Source organism: Drosophila virilis, chromosome X (genome assembly GCF_030788295.1).
Source record: "Drosophila virilis strain 15010-1051.87 chromosome X, Dvir_AGI_RSII-ME, whole genome shotgun sequence".
NCBI classification, from domain to species: Eukaryota; Metazoa; Arthropoda; class Insecta; order Diptera; family Drosophilidae; genus Drosophila; species Drosophila virilis.
Genome location: NC_091543.1, coordinates 20,873,108 through 20,890,859, shown reverse-complemented (window position 1 = coordinate 20,890,859; position 17,752 = coordinate 20,873,108). Strand labels below are relative to the sequence as shown.

The 17,752-nt window shown below is 39.6% G+C and overlaps 3 protein-coding genes across 5 annotated transcripts; 1 reads left to right on the top strand and 2 right to left on the bottom strand.

Annotated features, from left to right (window-relative positions):
• Nucleotides 1-412: 412 nt before the first annotated feature.
• On the top strand, nt 413-7,284 carry Dsp1 (Dorsal switch protein 1). 3 transcript variants are annotated; one of them, XM_015171215.3, is made up of 6 exons: nt 413-1,016; nt 3,477-3,950; nt 4,034-4,192; nt 4,319-4,482; nt 4,594-4,768; nt 4,831-7,284. In XM_015171215.3, exons 1-6 carry the CDS (start codon nt 993-995, stop codon nt 5,020-5,022), a joined length of 1,188 nt encoding a protein of 395 aa, XP_015026701.1. In that variant the 5' UTR covers nt 413-992; the 3' UTR covers nt 5,023-7,284. The 3 variants fall into 3 exon arrangements, with proteins under 3 accessions (XP_015026701.1, XP_002055595.1, XP_015026700.1); XM_002055559.4 differs by having other exon boundaries at nt 3,453-3,950; XM_015171214.3 differs by having other exon boundaries at nt 414-1,016; nt 3,474-3,950.
• Nucleotides 7,285-8,760: 1,476 nt separating this feature from the next.
• Nucleotides 8,761-13,461, bottom strand: Ulp1. Its single transcript, XM_070211239.1, has 7 exons — nt 13,317-13,461; nt 12,228-12,933; nt 12,062-12,153; nt 10,638-11,505; nt 10,290-10,460; nt 9,913-10,111; nt 8,761-9,854 (listed from the first exon to the last, which is right to left on the bottom strand). The coding sequence occupies exons 2-7, from the start codon at nt 12,344-12,346 to the stop codon at nt 9,240-9,242; spliced, it is 2,064 nt and encodes a 687-aa protein (XP_070067340.1). The 5' UTR covers nt 12,347-12,933; nt 13,317-13,461; the 3' UTR covers nt 8,761-9,239.
• A 277-nt stretch (nt 13,462-13,738) lies between these two features.
• Nucleotides 13,739-16,131, bottom strand: LOC6631916 (uncharacterized). Its single transcript, XM_002055561.4, has 5 exons — nt 15,846-16,131; nt 15,386-15,695; nt 14,617-15,323; nt 14,215-14,563; nt 13,739-14,150 (listed from the first exon to the last, which is right to left on the bottom strand). The coding sequence occupies exons 1-5, from the start codon at nt 15,999-16,001 to the stop codon at nt 13,843-13,845; spliced, it is 1,830 nt and encodes a 609-aa protein (XP_002055597.1). The 5' UTR covers nt 16,002-16,131; the 3' UTR covers nt 13,739-13,842.
• Between the last annotated feature and the right edge of the window lie 1,621 nt (nt 16,132-17,752).

Here is a 17,752-nt window from a genome sequence, read left to right as displayed (position 1 = left end):
ACATCTATATGTTGCTTGCATGTGTGTATATATAGGTATGTATGTTTGAAGACGTTTACTTACAGTGTATGTACATATGTATGTATGTGTACATACATATGTTTGCATGAACCTTAGTATAAAAAGTAACAAGACAAAAATGTTATAAGGCCTGTTTCCCTCCACCACGTGTATACACACACACATACACACACTTAACACTCATTGGACAGCAGGAGAGAAAGTGTGCTCAGTAAACTGTACTCAGAGCACGCCGCTGGCTGCTTGCTCTCACTCTCCGTCTCTCTCTCTCTCGCTCGTTCTCACACACAGACACAGAGTTACTCACACAAACGCACACACTTGCGCATTCAACGCATACAGAAGTCTGGCGCTAGCCAGGCTGGGCTATGAAGCACAGTAAGGCAGAGACGGCTATTCAATTCAATAGCCTTTGCATTCGTTGTTGGTACTCTCTCTGTGTGTGTTTTCAATCAAGCGAGCGGCGCGCGAACCTCATCTTTTCCGCATTGATACCAACAAAAACACATTTACTGCAATAAAGCTGCGTTTGTGGCGTCGTTTGTTTATTTTTTACTAACTAAAAACAAACAATAACAACAGAAGAAGCACCAAACTCCAAACTCGCGTTACGTTACGTTTATCGTTTCGTTCGCTGTTACGCTGATTCGCCGTAAGAATCGGTAACAAATTTTCAAATTACCGTGTGGCGTCTGCTAGTTCCTGCGTCATAAATACATATATATATACATATATATGTATGTATAATAATCAATATAACGTACATATGTACATAGAATAATCGAATGCGAGTTGCAACTGGCTTTCAACTTATTTTGGCCATTGAGTTTGTGTTGAGTGCAGTGCAAAAATTGAAAGAAGAAGAACGCATACCTGCAAAAATACATACACATATTAAGCTATAAAAAAAAACTTGAACTCTTCCCCGCAACCCCCATTACGAATCGTTCGCACAGGAATCGTCTTAAATCATGGAACATTTTCATCAAATACAGGTAAGCTTAAGTGCACATACAGGCACACACACACACACAAATGTACATGTCTGTATGTATATTTGCACGAACTATTCTGGCGTTTATCGTTTATTTTGCTCTACAGCGTCATGCAGCATTTAGTGTCGCAAGTTAAAGTTTTTTTTCCCGCCAACAACAAATTAAATTGGCAAACACGCACTTCAATTTCTATACATACATACATATGTATATACATAGGAGCATACATATGTATGGATGTATGCATACATATAATATGAGACGCATGAGAGAGTATGGAAATTTTACAATGGCCGAGTTGGAATCTCAATGCATACATGTGTTAATACACATTGGTACATACATACATACATTTTACCAAGTTTTTTCGTGTACGTACATACACATTTGTACATCGCCAACATACATGCATACATTTGAAAAGAAACTAAATATGTGAACTACAGACAGGCATACATATGTATGTATGTAGCTGCGTATACACGTACATACATACGACCGACGCTATGCGTATATGCATACATATATTCATACATACAAGCAACATTTTTATTTTGCGTGCGCATCTATGGCCGCCATTTTTTATTTTATTTTATTTTGTTGCTCGTTCGGCGTTTACTTATGCATGCGTTAATTTAGAACAGCTAAATTGCATAGTTCATGCGAATGTATTTACAGACGTCTACATACATATATATATATATATATATAAATGTAATGCATACAGACATATGTACATACATATACATGTGTATTTAACATTATAAAATTGGAAATGACATGTGCCTCGATTTTTCAAATGTTGAGCAGACACAAACACAGCTGTGTGTGCGTGTGTTATACATACATGTATACATTTGTGTATGCATAGTTAAGCTATAAATGTGTACATATACAAACATACAAATGAAAACTTGAAATATGTATGCACACAACATCGAAGCTTGCGTAATCTGAAATTGGCTGCATGTACATACCATATGTATGTGTATGTACATACATATGTATATAAATATGTATGCGTGGTGCTCCCCATGTGAATTCTTTTCTTTGTATAGTGTCTCTTGCTGTGAGAAGACAACTACAACTAATATGCCTGTATGTATGTATGCACGTTTGTGTGTGTGTGTAAACTCGAAATGCTTTGTCAGTTCTCTGTACGCAGATACGTATGTATGTGTGTATGAACGCAGAAACATATTTACATTGTAAAGAGCATTTTATTTTATTTTCTCACCGGGGCGCTCTCACTCATACATTTATACATTAAATGTGTACATGTGTTTGTATGTTTTGCCAGTGTTGCCGTTTTTTGCATGAGTAGTTAAGACACCCCTGGCATTGACAGAATAAAAGAACAGCCGATAAATTGGTTCATGAACCGAATGAACCTGCTCTTTATAAAAAACGTGCCTTTCTCAAAACCCAATCTCAGTTGTTGCATTTCGGCGACTCTTTTTCGACACAAAGGAAATCGTGAACAGCTGATTTTTTTTTGTCAAAAGTTGTTTATATTTTCGCTGTCATGCAGTCATTTGTTATGAACACACATGTTGGCCTGTGTGTACGTACACCAAAGTCTGTACATATGTACATACATATATGCATACATAAATATGCGTAACAATTTGTTTACATTTTTGACGCATCCATTGCTAATAAAAAGCGCAGCATGAAGTGTTATTGACTGAAGTGAATGGAATCATTGAGAATTGGAACATGCAACGCCGCAGATGTTGCCGCTCCAACCATTTGGAACTCATGCTCATGCGCGTTTTCACCGTATACTTGCACAAACACAAACACAAGCACAAGCACAAGTATGCATGTGTGTGCTGCTGAGCGTGAAACCCGCCAGCGGCAGCGAGAGATCGTTTTTGGCGCCAAATGCCAACCGTAGCTTAGCAAGATCTACGACTTGCTCTCTTTTTTTTACATGTCTTTTTTTCTATTATTTTCCATTATTTGTTCCCATTTTACAAAGTCAAATGGAATTTTATAACAATATTAATTGCGAATACTTCATGAATAGTTCAAGCAAATACACATTTATGCATACATACGTACATACTTACATATATATATATATAAGTGATAGGTCAGTTATATATTTCAGAATTTCGATATAATTTATATTTGGATGTTGGTAATATATCGATTTAATGAGAATTCGAATTAGAATAAGTCTCCTAAAAAAAGTTCAAGTTCGATATATACCAACTAGCCTTGTATAAATTAATAATGTTCTTGTTAATTTTACGTATATATTTAATTCGGTGATAAGTGCGATGCCAGCGCGATAAATAATTATGCGTATTTTTGGCAATAAGAGTTGTTCGTATTGGCCTCGCACTTATTCACAACATTTACATGCACACCCACACATAAACACATTCATAACAAAAACAACAACCACAACAACAAACTATTGATTAGCAAACAATTCAACACTATCAGCAGCAACTGGCTGCGCAGCAACAACAACAAGCGGCTGCAGTACAACAGCAACAGTTGCAACAACACCAAGTGGTTGTCCAGCAGAACCAACAGCAGGCACATCAAAATAGCTCCAACACCACATCCGGCGTTGGCACCCAACAGCTATTTACATACAAAATGGCCAGTAGTTTCCCCAATCCAGCCACAACAATGGCACAAGTTGTTGCCACCTCCAATGCGGCAACTACAGGCTATGATTACCGCCTAAATATGGCGCAGGCCGCAGCCGCCGCAGCGGTGCCCGGCTCCCAATGGTGGTATTCGGCTGCCAATCAGGGCCAGGTGGATGCTAACACAGCTGCCCAATTGCAGCAGCAACAGCAGCAGCAACAGCAGCAACAACAGCAGCAACAGCAGCAGCAACAGCAGCAACAACAGCAACAACAACAGATGCAGCAACAGCAGCAGCAACAGAATGTCATCAATTCGGCCGGGGTAAATGATTTATTTTCAATTTAATTGAAATATTTATATTTGCAACAGAATATTTCACTAATCAACCGATGTTTTCCTTGTAGAGCCCAATGATCAGAGGAAAAGCTGATGCGAAACCCAGAGGTCGAATGACTGCTTACGCATACTTTGTACAAACTTGCAGGGAGGAGCACAAAAAGAAGCATCCCGATGAGACAGTGATTTTTGCTGAATTCTCACGGAAGTGCGCTGAGCGTTGGAAGGTAATTATTGTCCTGAGCTTTCGAATTGAACGATATGTTTGATTATTGGTCAAAATCAATCAATCGAACCTCCCCCAATATACAAAATATGGAAGAATCTACCATTTGGTTTTACTCTCCAATTAGACGATGGTCGATAAGGAGAAAAAACGCTTCCATGAAATGGCTGAAAAAGACAAGCAACGTTATGAGACAGAGATGCAAAACTATGTGCCGCCCAAGGGTGCAGTTGTGGGACGTGGCAAGAAAAGAAAACAAATCAAGGACCCGAATGCGCCAAAACGTTCATTGTGAGTTCGTAGCAAAATTGATTATACTAATATTTACTAATATTCATATTTGTACTCATTTCTGTAAGTTATATAACGATTAATTTAATTCAATTTATTTGTTTTGATCAGGTCTGCGTTCTTTTGGTTCTGCAACGATGAGAGAAATAAGGTAAAGGCTCTTAATCCGGAATACGGTGTGGGTGATATTGCTAAAGAGCTTGGCCGCAAATGGTCTGACGTCGATCCTGAAGTTAAGCAAAAGTACGAATCGATGGCAGAAAGGGACAAGGCACGATATGAACGGGTATGTGCATTTGGCTTTAAACGAGTTGTGTCAAATATTTAAATAATTTGTGCATTTTCTAGGAAATGACCGAGTACAAGACAAGCGGGAAAATTGCCATGTCAGCACCTTCGATGCAAGCGTCGATCCAGGCGCAGGCACAAGCAGTACAGAAAGCCGCGTTACTTGCGGCAGCTGCCCAGCAACAGCACCAGCAGCTGGATGAGCAGCATGACGATGATGATGGCGACGGTGATGATGACGAGAATCAATAGGTCTAGCAGTAAAATACTCTTCACTATTTATACACTATCGTTGGTCATCGCGAACAAGGAAAGAACGTTAGTTAATCCCTAGCCAGATTAACTAATGTGTGTTGCATATATATACACAAGTATATATTGATATAATATATATATGTATATATATATATAAATATATATATATATATATACATCTATATATATTTATATATAAATATATATTTATATATAATTAATATAAAATTAATTTTTTTTTTTTAATAATAAGTAATCAAATTTCCATGAATTACTGAAGGAGAAAATCACAAAGAAACCTTTTATAAGTTTTATTTTAAGAATATAATATATAAGTATATGGTTAGATTAAAATGACATACATCTGTCTGCAAATCTTATTTTTGTGCTTCAATGATAAGTTTCTCCTAAAACACTAAGAACGAATTATTTTATAACTTGAAGAAATTCATCCATGTCATTCTCAGCAATCGTTACCACTAAACAAACATACAAAACATATGTATATACATATTACGTATATTGGTACATATTTCCCCATTTATTAAATTTAGATGATTCACCAATAATGAAACTAAACAAACAAACAAAATGATGCGTTTACTCATTGGAGTTGCAACTACTCAATGAAACGTGATAATTTGAAATACTTAACTCAGTGGCGGGTGATATCTCTCTACATATTTATGTGTATATATCCATATATATAAATACATATATTTATATATAACTAAATATGTATTATCAAACAATTTCAGAATACAAACAAAAAAAAAAAAAAAAAAAAAATACTACTAAATTATCACAATGAATATATTGTCAGCATTTAAAAATGAAAAAAAAAAAACTTTTATCAATATCATAAAAGAATCGAGATAAAGGCATAACATATATATTTTTAACGGGTTAATCGGACATTATACCCAATATTCAAACTTCGCGAATGTGTCAACATTCCCAAAAGCAAATTTCTTTTTTTTTTTGTTTTTTTTTTTAAGCTATTTTTTTTTTTTTTTTTTTATAAAATTATTTTTTGTCCCATTTGGATTAGAAATTTCCTCCATATAAATTAAGTTGCTCTGGTAAATGGGCAAAGTTGGAGTTGTTTTTCTGTGTAAATACATAAAGATAATTGGATGTTAGATTTCCGATAGTCGGCGGTATGAATTAATTGAATCCAGATGTATTATGAATATAAAATTGTATGTTTCTAGGCTGTTAAACATATACGAGTACTTGTACGCATTATATGAAACAAAAACAAAAACAAAAACAAAACAAAAAATAACGGACACTGACGGCACGCCTGTTGTCTTGGCCATGTACATACATATTGAAGTATTATTTAAACCATTGGCTTTATACTAAGGAGATTGATTCTGAAAGAGTATATAGTTTTAACAACAACAACAACATGTACACTAGGAAAGTATTGCCAATGCTTAAGAGGAGCAACCTGTATGCATATACACACACACACACACATACACAGACAGACAGACAGACAGAAAGATACACGCATACACTGATACACACACACACATATATGTATGTATATGTATATATATATGTATATACGATAGAGTAAATTATGCTTTTTTGATAACGTACGTTTGCACAAGCTTGCAGATCGTGCAAAATCTCTTGATGTGGGGCATACTTCGATATGTGGCATGATGTATCAATAAATTAATAAAACACAAAAAAACAAAATAAATAAATATATAACGAGCGAGATCTGGAAAAAAAACACACACACACACACAACATATATACGAAATATGTTGAAATCCGAAAATATCGTGAGACTTCCTAAGCAAACAACAAGAATCATACACATTATTAGGACTAGTATGGATACATATTAGATAGAATATGGCGTGACAAATCGATTCACATAGGAGAGAACACAACAGCCGCATATGCATATTCGTAGCATTATAATGTTACCGCTTTATTAAGAATACCGTAACACCTGATATGATGGTCACGTTATATACCTCAAATGTATGTACAGTTATTATTTTCTTAACAAAAAAAAAAAAAAAACGATTTTTTTTTTTTGTTTTTTATTTTTGTTTTGCCAGAGAACAACTCGCCACCGAGATGATATTCATAGAAGTGTAGAGAATATTACATAGATATATTTTAATTTTCGATTTAACAGTAACTCCTTACATTATTTACTATGACAATTCCAGTTCCCCGTGCTTGTTATAAGAAAAGTAAACTAATACAAATAAACTTTTAGAAAAGTGATACTTTGTTTTTAGTGTATTCTCGGATGTGTACGTTCTGATTGTGGTCCAGCTCCAAGATCGGTTCTGTATATATACCTTTTTTTTTTTATGTTTGTTTTTATAAGCTCTCCAAATTTAAAATATATTCCACAACGTAATATCTGAAAAAGAAAAAAAAAAAAACAATAAAATAATTAACATTTTTATGGATTACGTATGTATATGTGTAAGGGTGAATTACATTAGATACTAAGGTATTTTTTTTATTTAATTTTTTTTTCTATGAATTTACACAATCCTGTAAAAATAGTTGAAAATAAATATAATTTAGCTAGATATACGCTTATGAAGGCAAATTTGAGAGATTTCGTTATGTTTGATTTACGTCCGTTTTCTATGCTGTTTCAGAAACAAAACAATTTTATTATTTTCTCAATGTCAATGTTAGCATATCGAACAATGAATCATTGCATTCATTGCTCAACTATTCACATTGTTCACAACGACAACACATGAAACAATCGATTAGAGCGAGAGGCAGATACACGAACTGCGCTGTCTCCGTGTAATACGGGGTTGAGGCTGGTCGAAAATATTGTTCGGGAACTCTATTAATGAAACTATGTGTTTTTAGCATCCTATTACACCAATAACTCAAAACTGAAGGAACAAAGTAAAAAGATTAGAGCTTTTGAATGGAATATTTATAAATGAGAAAGGCATGCATACATTATGATTTAATTGACTGATTAATTGCTAAGATTGTTGACATTGAACGAGAGATGTGTGCAAGTGTAAGGTTATTCATAGAACAATTTAATATTCAATCAGTTATTGGCTTATACATATGTCAACTATATACGATTTGGCTGATTTCCCAGATTAGTTTCCATATTAAACCACAGATGGCACCAGCTTTAAGCTGCTGATTTAACCTTGCAAAAACCTGTCGCCCAGTTCTTACATCATTTCTCAAAACATGCAAATGGTAAAAACTGTAGAACATGGCATGGTAAGTAGTTTAATTTAGTTTTATTCGGTTTTGCTTGGTTTGGAAATTATAATGAAACAATTTAATCTTAAATGTATAATTGCACGTTCTACTGAAAATATTCCAAGCCCTATATATTTTCAAAAATTCCCAAAATTGGCATCTACCCAAAATTGGCTAGATATATCCAATGGTTGGGACCCAATTAATTAATGCTCTGGTTATGAGCAAAACTTAAACTTACTTTATTTTAAATGCTTCTGGTTTGGCCAAAGATTTGATTAGTAGTATAATATTAATCGGAATTCTGGGTTGAAGAGGGTTGGGCTTTGAACCGGCTTGCCGCTGTAAAAGTACCTCTATTACCATTACAGTTTATTTAATTTATTATTTATTTATTTCGCCCTATTTCGTCAAAATGAAAGCTTGGACTGATCAACCCCAACCCAATACAAAAAATAATTTAAAAAAATTGCGGTTTTGTTTCTTTATTTATTACACGAGTTGATTTTGCTTTGATGTGTTACAATAGTAGTAGTTTTCTTGTTTTATTCTTTTTTTTTGTAGTATAGTGTTTTAGATCGCCTGCTAGGTGTGTCTTGTTACACGACTTAAATGCTAAAAATCTGTATACCACAGTCTCTAAGACGTACAACGCAACACAGAAATTATTAAGACTGAATTTTCTTTAAATTTCGATTAAGGGTGTGTGTGTGTGTGTATGTGTGTGTATGTGTGGGTCTGTCTGTCTGTCCGTTTGATATTGTGTGTGCGTGTATTTCATGTGAGCGTAGAGCCATGAGATTGAAAACGAAATTGGAACATTTAATTCTAAGTTCAAAATTAAGATGCGTCGGCCGACTTGTCGTACACGCATTATTATCAATAATAAATAAATTATACAAAAAAAGAAAAGGGAGCTAGCTTAGTTAATAATAGTAATGTTGGTACACTTTTTTTTGTTTTTTTTGGGAGCCCTTACTTTACATCCAGAGCTCGCCGCCACAAATCTCAAGGGCCATCTTCTTGCGGAAGTACTCCATGTGCTCCTGGGAGAAGTTGAGCGGCTTATTCCGTGTTATATACTCTGCAAACATACAGCTAAACACACCGCAGTCACTGCCATTGGTCTGATGGGGCACATTCTGGACATTCTCAATTGTAAAGTCGCTGGTGTCGAACGGCTTCTTGCGTTTGTCCAATGACTCCTCATGCAAGTAATTCTCTAGGGCGTTCAACACCTCCGAATTTGGCTTGCCCATTGAATCATAATAGCGAATTGTTTTGTTCTTCATGTGGATAATGGCCATGCACCAGTGGACGTTGCTCACATGCACTGGCACCGGAATTATATCTTTGCTGAATATATCAACCTTGCGAGTCCAACGTTTCACATTGCTATAACCGCCTTGCAGCAGCCGGGGCACAAAGAATGTATTCATAGCATAAACGCTTGGCAGTTTGCCCTCCTTGCGTTGCGAGCGATCGGTTAACAAGTTCATATAGAAATTAATAACCTCGTCGTTTAGCCAAGAACTTCCAGCTAGCGTCCGAATATCATTGCGAGTAATACTCAGGCTGAATTTGGAAATAAGTACCTAGAGATAAAATAAGTAAGTAATTTGTACATAATAGAATACAAATAGATGAGTTCACCTGGTCGGCCCTGCCATAGACTAGCTCATTATAGCGCTGCTGATGGGCTTCGGTGAATGGAATAAATTCTGGTTCGCTATCCTCCTCTAATGGATACTTCTCCAACACAAACAATGTTTGGGATATGAAACGTCGTTTGGATAAGTTCTCGCGCAAACCCTGTTCAAAAGCACGACGCTCTTCTGTTGTTCTTTCAGCTCTGTGGAATAATTATTCATTAAGCCTACAAATTTTTGAAAGCATGAGACCGAATGCAATTGGATGATAAGCCAAAAAACATTTGCACCCATTATGATTTTAAATGTTACCCGCACCTAAGTATGTTTACAGGGTTTATAAACTGATTTAGGCATTCGTCTCAAATACATTACACTTACTCTTGAATAACCAGTTTCTTTGCATGATTCACCTCCTGTTGCATACGCGCACATTTCTCATTAAAGAGATCTGTATAGTTATCAGCAAAATAGATGGATTTACTGTGGCGCAGCTGCAGCGCTTTAGTCCGGGACATCAACAGCCCGGGTGGTGGCGGCATCATTTGTGTTCTATAAAAGTATAAAATCTTAATTATAATATCGAAAGCTTTCCTAAATTGTAAGCAAATTGTGTAAACAAAAATTTAAAGAAATTTTGATGAACTGACAAAGAATTTTGAATAAGTAGTATTAAGAATGAATTTAATCGGAAACATTCGACTGAACTAGTCGGCAAGGGACACTCACTTATTCGCTTGCTTTCCGTGATCATCATCTATGATTTCAGTGACCTCGGGCTTGTCTGGCTTTGTGCTGGAGGAGCTGGCGTCCAGTCCGTAGCATTGCATGAGAGGTGGCGGCGGTTTCTTGGCCAGTGAGAATGGCTGTTGCTGCTGTTGTTGTTGTGGCTTCGAATTGTAATCCAGCAGCTTGGCGTACTCGGAGCGGAGGGGCGCACGGGACTCAGGCTTGCTTTTGATTAGACCCCGCAGCCAGTCGCTGCTATTAAGGCTAATAGGCTGCAGTGGCGGCGGAGGCGGTGGCTTTTCATTCTCACGAGCAGCACCCGAACGGCGTGCACACTCGCGCTCATGAAGAGTCAGATTATTGATCAGATTGACGTACTGATTATGCTCGTTGCGTTGCTCCTCCAACACCATTATATTATCCCTGCTGACGCCCGAGTCATATAAATTGCTGATATGCCCATTCAAACGTGCCTCGGATGAGGATAGGCTACTAGCAGGACGTTGTTGATAGTTTAGATCGGTGACAAAACCATTTGTACCGAAACGCACGGCATCGGAGTACAGCAAATTTGGTCTTCTCGCTGACGATGAGTTGCGTCCAAATTCATCTTGACGCGGCGGGGGCTGCACGCTCGTGACAAGACGATCGGCAAATGCTTGATACATATTGCTTTCATTATGCTGCGGCTCCTCAGAGTCAGACAGATCGACCGAAATAGTGGCTTGGGTGTTGCGTACACGCACCTGCCGCGTCTGCGGTGTACAGAACATGGAAAGACGCTTGTGTGTTTGGTAGGCATTGTGATTGCTGTTGTTTTCCTGTTCCTTGCGTTGGTTCGCAGTTGCCATGTGGCTGTAATCATCAGCTATGAAAATAAGAAGTGACAATCTATTATTAACAATATTTAAATGCTTAATTTTGAACTAAAACTTCATTTGGTGTCAAAGAGTACTGCGACAGGGTTACTGAAAAATTCAACCTCCAAGTTGGGGAAAACTGTAGTAAAAGTGTGCGTTCCAAGCGTAACGTCAGGAGCAGGCGTGACTTTCTTATTAATTTAACAATGAGTAAACAGGTTTGAGAGGATGAGGCTAATGCATGCATGTAGATCATCTTAGCCAAGCCATAGTCGCCAGTGCTATTCCCATAAAAAACATAAAACCCCGAAGCTTGCTTTGCACAGCACAGCTTTTAAACATTCTATATAGTGAAATGCTCGAGGACAACGAAGATGAGGGGAGGAAGCTCAAATTACTATAGCCAAGCTCCCAAAGCTACGATATTCACAGAGGGAGTGTTTGTTGACCACGAAAATAGTTTCGCCTATTCCTGACTGAGGACAGACAAGGCTGAATGAACGAATGTGACATGTTTGTTTTACGCGCTGAAATGTGACAAAGCCGATCGTTTTGAATACTCACCGTCATTCGGCATAAATTTGGGAAACGTGTTATCCACACGGCGATATTTTATCGGACGTGGAGCTGTGGCCTCGGTGGCCACGTTTTGATAGCTGAAACCGAGTGAAGAATGTTAGCTATATATTATAATACATTGGGAGGGATTGTTTTGAATGGGTTGTTTCACCTTCGTTTGCGATTGTGTTCGCTGTCCTCGTTTCTAGTATTGGGTGGCTCCTTGTTGTTGTTGCTGCGACCGCCCAACAGAAACCAGTGACGTATCCAATTAAATAGATCAAAGCCCATCGGATCGTGATGTGGGTTCTGTGTGTGCGTTGCACTCTCGATTTTAGACGATAAAGCGCTTATCTTATAATCAATCTCGTTCAGCAATGCAGTCGTCTCAAATGCAATGGCTGCTTCAGATGTAATCGAGGTCCTTAACAGATACTCGCGTACATCGCTTAGTTTACGCTGCAGCAGCAGAACGCCCCACAGACCGTCCAATTGCCGATTGCTGCAGATGTCGCCAATAAAGTCCAAGGTGCGTTGTACAACTGCCAAGCGCGGATCCGACTCCGGCTCCGAATCTCCCTCAGTTGCAGATGATGTGAAAGAAAAATCGTTCTGTTCCGATGCTGTCTCGAAATCGTTGGGCTGTTGCTGTTGCGTTGCTGGATCAAAATCAAAATCGTTTATGGGCTCATATGTGGGTGAGAGGCCAGCGCCATTTGTCACTGATGCAGTATCCCAATCGAGCGGCAGCCCAACTCCGTTCAATGCAAATGCGTGCTCTGGATTCCAGTTGGCACCGCTGGCCGCCACTGTTACTTGACTGGGCAGTATATTGGATGTTTCGCGCACACTGCCTACAGTGTGCAATGCGGGGTACACTAAAAACAATAACAATAGCAGCAAGTTAGTTCTTATCGGTCACCTGGAGACGGCCGCCATGCGAAGATGTCTGCGTCTGGGGCCAGGTTCATCTGTAAATTTTGCGCGCCGCTTTTGCAACAGCCACAAATTACCACAACAACAAAAAAGTAACGCACACAATGTGCAGACGCGAGGCAAACGCAATGTTTATGGTGAATAGTAACAACAACAACAGTGCATTTGCAACGCGCACTTTAAATACAATTGCGAATATTTTGTAAGTAAAGTGAATTCAATGCCGGCTGATGCCATTTCGACGCCGCGTTTAAAACTTGTGTTGCGAGTGCTTGTTTTGTTTATAGGCGCTCTCAATGGCGTTTTAGCTGGCGTTTTTACTTACCAGTTGTTTTGTTTGTATGAATGTATAGAAAATATATAAAATATTTTAAATTTTCTACAATCAAAAGCTTGATCGCCTGAAATTTAGCGTGCTGACGGACAGGCTGACATATCGACAAAGCAACCACATCTACATAAAAATGAAAATGCCAAAAAAAATACTAAGCAAAAAATACTGAATGCAACTTGAAACACTTTTAATGGCGCTTTAAGCAATTGTAATTAAGGAATTCTAATTTTATGAACTTCGTTTTATTTACCTCAAGCAATTTTGCATGCTGTTGAACCAATTATTTAAAAAAATATGTTTAACATTTTTCCAAAACTTTGGTGCACAAAATGTATTGTGCAACACTAAAGTCGTGCTAGGCAACTATCGAAACTCGTTTGTGCGATATTTTGATACATATTGACCGCCTAAAATTTAAATATGTACGCCATTTTGTTTATTTATATGAATTCGTGCTACACCTGACATTGTCGCAAGTGTATTTATTATTTGAATTTTCTAATGGCTAGAGATAGTGTTAATCCTTGGTCTGACAACAGAAAAACAAAAAATTCCACAGCAATGTCGTTGATCCATATAAAGCTCCCGCCAGGCCCACTGTTGCCTGAAACGAGTAGTTCACAACGACCCAATGGGCGAGAGCGCCCCAGATGAGTATCAGTAGACCATTGGTAAAGTGCACCGGTCGGCGTATGGCTGTCCAATTGGCACGCGTCATGCCCAACTGGAAGACCATCTCCTGTAGAAAGGCGGTGACCACTTGACCAAAGCCCAACAGCACAGCCGAAACGCTCAGCAGCAGCTTGGATGTGGAGAAGCTAATAACTATGGGATGGTGTGTGACAATTAAAAGTTGTACGTAATGTGATTTTAGGACTCCAATGCTTACAAATGAGCGCCAGGCACTTGCAGATGCTGCCCAATGTGTACCACTGCAACTTGCGTTTGTAAAGGCTGGAACCGAAACGCGGCGTCATCAGCGAAAAGCACATCCATGGAAAGGCCAGCAGCGAGAACAGAAATGGAATTTCGGCGTTCTTGAGCGCATGATGGCTAACAGCCAGTCCCGGCAGCACAGTCAGGCACATCACATAACTAAAAATGTCCGCCGAAAGCAGCAGCGTGCTAGCATACAGCTGTGGCACCATCAGCGCATGCTGCAGCGGCATAGCAATCTTATCCAGTAGATTCCACCATAAATGCGAGGTGACCGCGCGTGACATGCGTCGTATGCGATGCTGTCAACAAGTAGAATATAAGGATCAGAGATGCACTGTGTTCACTTGCTTACCAGATTCGCGTACGCCTCCGGCAGCGGAGATGAGCTGCCCGTTCCAGTGGGATTTTGCGGACTTTGCGCATGGAGTCGACCATTTGAATGGGACTTGTGCAGCACTTGCGATTGCGACATGCTGTAATTATCGATGGTGGCATTGCTGGAACGCATTATGGACACCGTTTCATCCTCTTCGGGTATTATCTCCATAATCTCAACGCCATTCGGATTAACATAGGTGACGTATGCCTCATCCGTGGCGAGCATGTAGTTGCTGTGCGTATCCACAACGGCGGCGGCCACAGCTGCCGCAGGCGCTGTGCTGGTCATCTCTGTAGCCGGATTACGCCATGACATTGCCGTGTCCAGCCCATCCAGCTGATCAGCAACAAAGTTAGCCGCTAGCGCTGCACGCAATGGCAATGCACCGAAACCAGTCTCAGCCTTGATCACGGATATCCGCTTGGTGGTAAATGCATCCTCCCGATGCTTGGTGATGATCAGGCTCAGTGGAATGAGATTCACCAGCATTGCCGACATGAGCACAATGGACTGAGCAGTGCCGTACAGAGTGCGCAGGCTGGTGAAGACGAACGACAGGAACAGCTGGCAGAAGGCCTCGCCGCACAGATGAATTGTTTTGCGCACGTATTTGTCCTCGCGCGGACGGACTGCCTCCAGTATAACATGAGTTTTCCACAAATACAGGCTGGAGCCAATACCTAAAACGCCACTGGGACTTTCAATGGATTTGGCTGGCAGCTGGCGCCAATGTTTCGCTTACCCGCAAAGCAGCCGTAGAAGACAATAGCCACCGTTTGAGTGGTGGTGGTGACCACCACCCAGGCGGATGAGAAAAATATGCCACTGATCATCAGCGATAGGCATGCAATCAGTGTGGCTAGCAGAAAGATGCGCCTATATTGATTCGTTTCCTGAGCACGACCGCTATACTCTGTGTCCAGATGTTCCATAATGGAGCGGCAAAGCTCGCCGGTGGCCTGATAGACAATCGCTGGCCAAATGCGCAACACCAGATCCTTGTCCGATTCCACAATATTGCCATACAAATACGCAGGTGTTGCAAGAAAGGCCTGGATGAATTGACGCAGCATACGAACGAGAGAGATTAATAAAGAGAGCCCTTTTATATGTAGAAGAGAGAGAAAGAGAGAGAGAGAGAGAGAGAGGGGGGCAGAAAGAGAGAGAGAGAGAGAGGGGGAGAGAGGGGAGCTGCTATTTACGTGTATGGCAAAGCCGCAGAGCATGTACTTCTGTTGTATGTGCTTCTTGACCACCCGGCGCCGTTGGACACCGGCGGTGGCCCGGGCAGCGGTGCGACGTACGGCTGTAGCAGCCACTGGAACCGCTGCCACTGTTGCCATTGGCATTGTCGTCATTCCTGGCTAGCGCGGCAATAGAGAATGCGACCTCTCTGGGGATGATCCGGATCCGTTTGCTTTTCGTGTATGGAATTTTTGTGTGCGGGTACTGTGCGAGGCGCGTTGTCTGGCCGTTAGCATTCATCATTTACCAAACCGAAACCCGTTTAGATAATGCCAAAAGCAAAAATAAAAACTGTGATAATAATCGCGCTTATCACATTGAAGATATCTACATACAAACACCCACTCAACCACAAAGTGTGTGAATGTGTGTGTGAGTGTGTATGTGTGTGAGTGTGTGTGTGTGTGAGTGTCAGTCAGAGATTAACGTCAGATACATATGTAAAAAGTTTGTCTTCATCGTTGACGCTGTTGGCTTTCCTGAAAACGCCAGCAGAGGATTATGTTTATGACCAGACGCCAGCTGATCAGACATCGCACTCTGATAACGTGCAGCATACGATCCGGTAATACTATATGGGCCTTTTCGAGTGAACCAAGTTAATCTATTGAGTGCACTGTTTCCCCCAATTGCGTAATACAATAATATATTTTATTTATTTGGACTCGGAAAAAAAAAACAACTTTGACCAAATGCAATCTCATAGAAGTAAGGCAAATATTAAGATTACAAAATGTGATTTGATTATTGTTATTGCAAGATATGCATCCAAAATGTACCGAAAATAAACCAGAAAAAAGTGCAAAAATCACAAAATTCATGGGGAGCAACTTTCATTAAACTAATCGTTATGGTTTTTATTATTCCTGTGAATATAGGATGAGATCCTTAAATTACAAATCTAATCCGCATTGGCTTCTGCAACCTGGGACTCGAACCTGCGTCCCTCTTGTTTAAACAGTATTTTTGCTAATTTTTTGGATTTTTTTTGAAGTCTAAAAGTTAATTGGGAATAATATCGTCTGTTAATTTTTCTGTTTTAATTCGTGATTGATCTTTATCATAAAAATTTAAAAGTATTTGAAATATTTACTACTTAAAAGATTGTGCGATATATACTATATTTTACTCTTAAGAACAAATAAAAGAAATAAACTTATTGCCGCCGAGTCTTGGAAATTCTGGATCAGAAAAAAACAGTTTTAGAATATATACCAAAACGACATAACTCCGCGCGGTATGATGAGTAATGGCTTCGCGGGGAGATATGACGTTCCAAAACGACATAACTCCAGGCGGTATGATGGATAATAGCTCCGCGGGGAGATATGACGTTCCAAAACGACATAACTCCGCGCGGTATGATGGGTAATAGCTCCGCGGGGAGATATGACGTTCCAAAACGACATAACTCCAGGCGTTATGATGGGTAATAGCTCCGCGGGGAGATATGACATTCCAAAACGACATAGCTCCGCGCGGTATGATGGGTAATAGCTCCGCGGGGAGATATGACATTCCAAAACGACATAACTCCGCGCGGTATGATGGATACGAGCTCCGCGGGGAGATATGACGTTCCAAAACGACATAACTCCCTCCGCTCGGATGGAAATAGCTCCGCGGGGAGATATGATATGACGTTCCAAAACGACATAACTCCGCGCGGTATGATGGGTAATAGCTTCGCGGGGAGATATGACGTTCCAAAACGACATAGCTCCGCGCGGTAAGATGGATAATTGCTCCGCGGGGAGATATGACGTTCCAAAACGACATAACTCCGCGCGGTATGATCGGTAATAGCTTCGCGGGGAGTTATGACGTTCCAAAACGACATAACTCCGCGTGGTATGATGGGTAA

Coding starts and splice junctions, on each gene's coding strand:
- Dsp1 (XM_002055559.4), top strand. CDS start 993: ATGGAACATTTTCATCAAATACAG. Junction 4,483..4,593: donor AATGCGCCAAAACGTTCATT/GTGAGTTCGTAG, acceptor TGTTTTGATCAG/GTCTGCGTTCTTTTGGTTCT. Junction 4,769..4,830: donor ACAAGGCACGATATGAACGG/GTATGTGCATTT, acceptor TGCATTTTCTAG/GAAATGACCGAGTACAAGAC.
- Ulp1 (XM_070211239.1), bottom strand. CDS start 12,346: ATGGGCTTTGATCTATTTAATTGGATACGTCACTGGTTTCTGTTGGGC. Junction 12,154..12,227: donor GAACACAATCGCAAACGAAG/GTGAAACAACCC, acceptor ACTCGGTTTCAG/CTATCAAAACGTGGCCACCG. Junction 9,855..9,912: donor TCTATGGCAGGGCCGACCAG/GTGAACTCATCT, acceptor TTTTATCTCTAG/GTACTTATTTCCAAATTCAG.
- LOC6631916 (XM_002055561.4), bottom strand. CDS start 16,001: ATGACGACAATGCCAATGGCAACAGTGGCAGCGGTTCCAGTGGCTGCT. Junction 14,564..14,616: donor CGGAGGCGTACGCGAATCTG/GTAAGCAAGTGA, acceptor ACTTGTTGACAG/CATCGCATACGACGCATGTC. Junction 14,151..14,214: donor CAAGTGCCTGGCGCTCATTT/GTAAGCATTGGA, acceptor ACCATCCCATAG/TTATTAGCTTCTCCACATCC.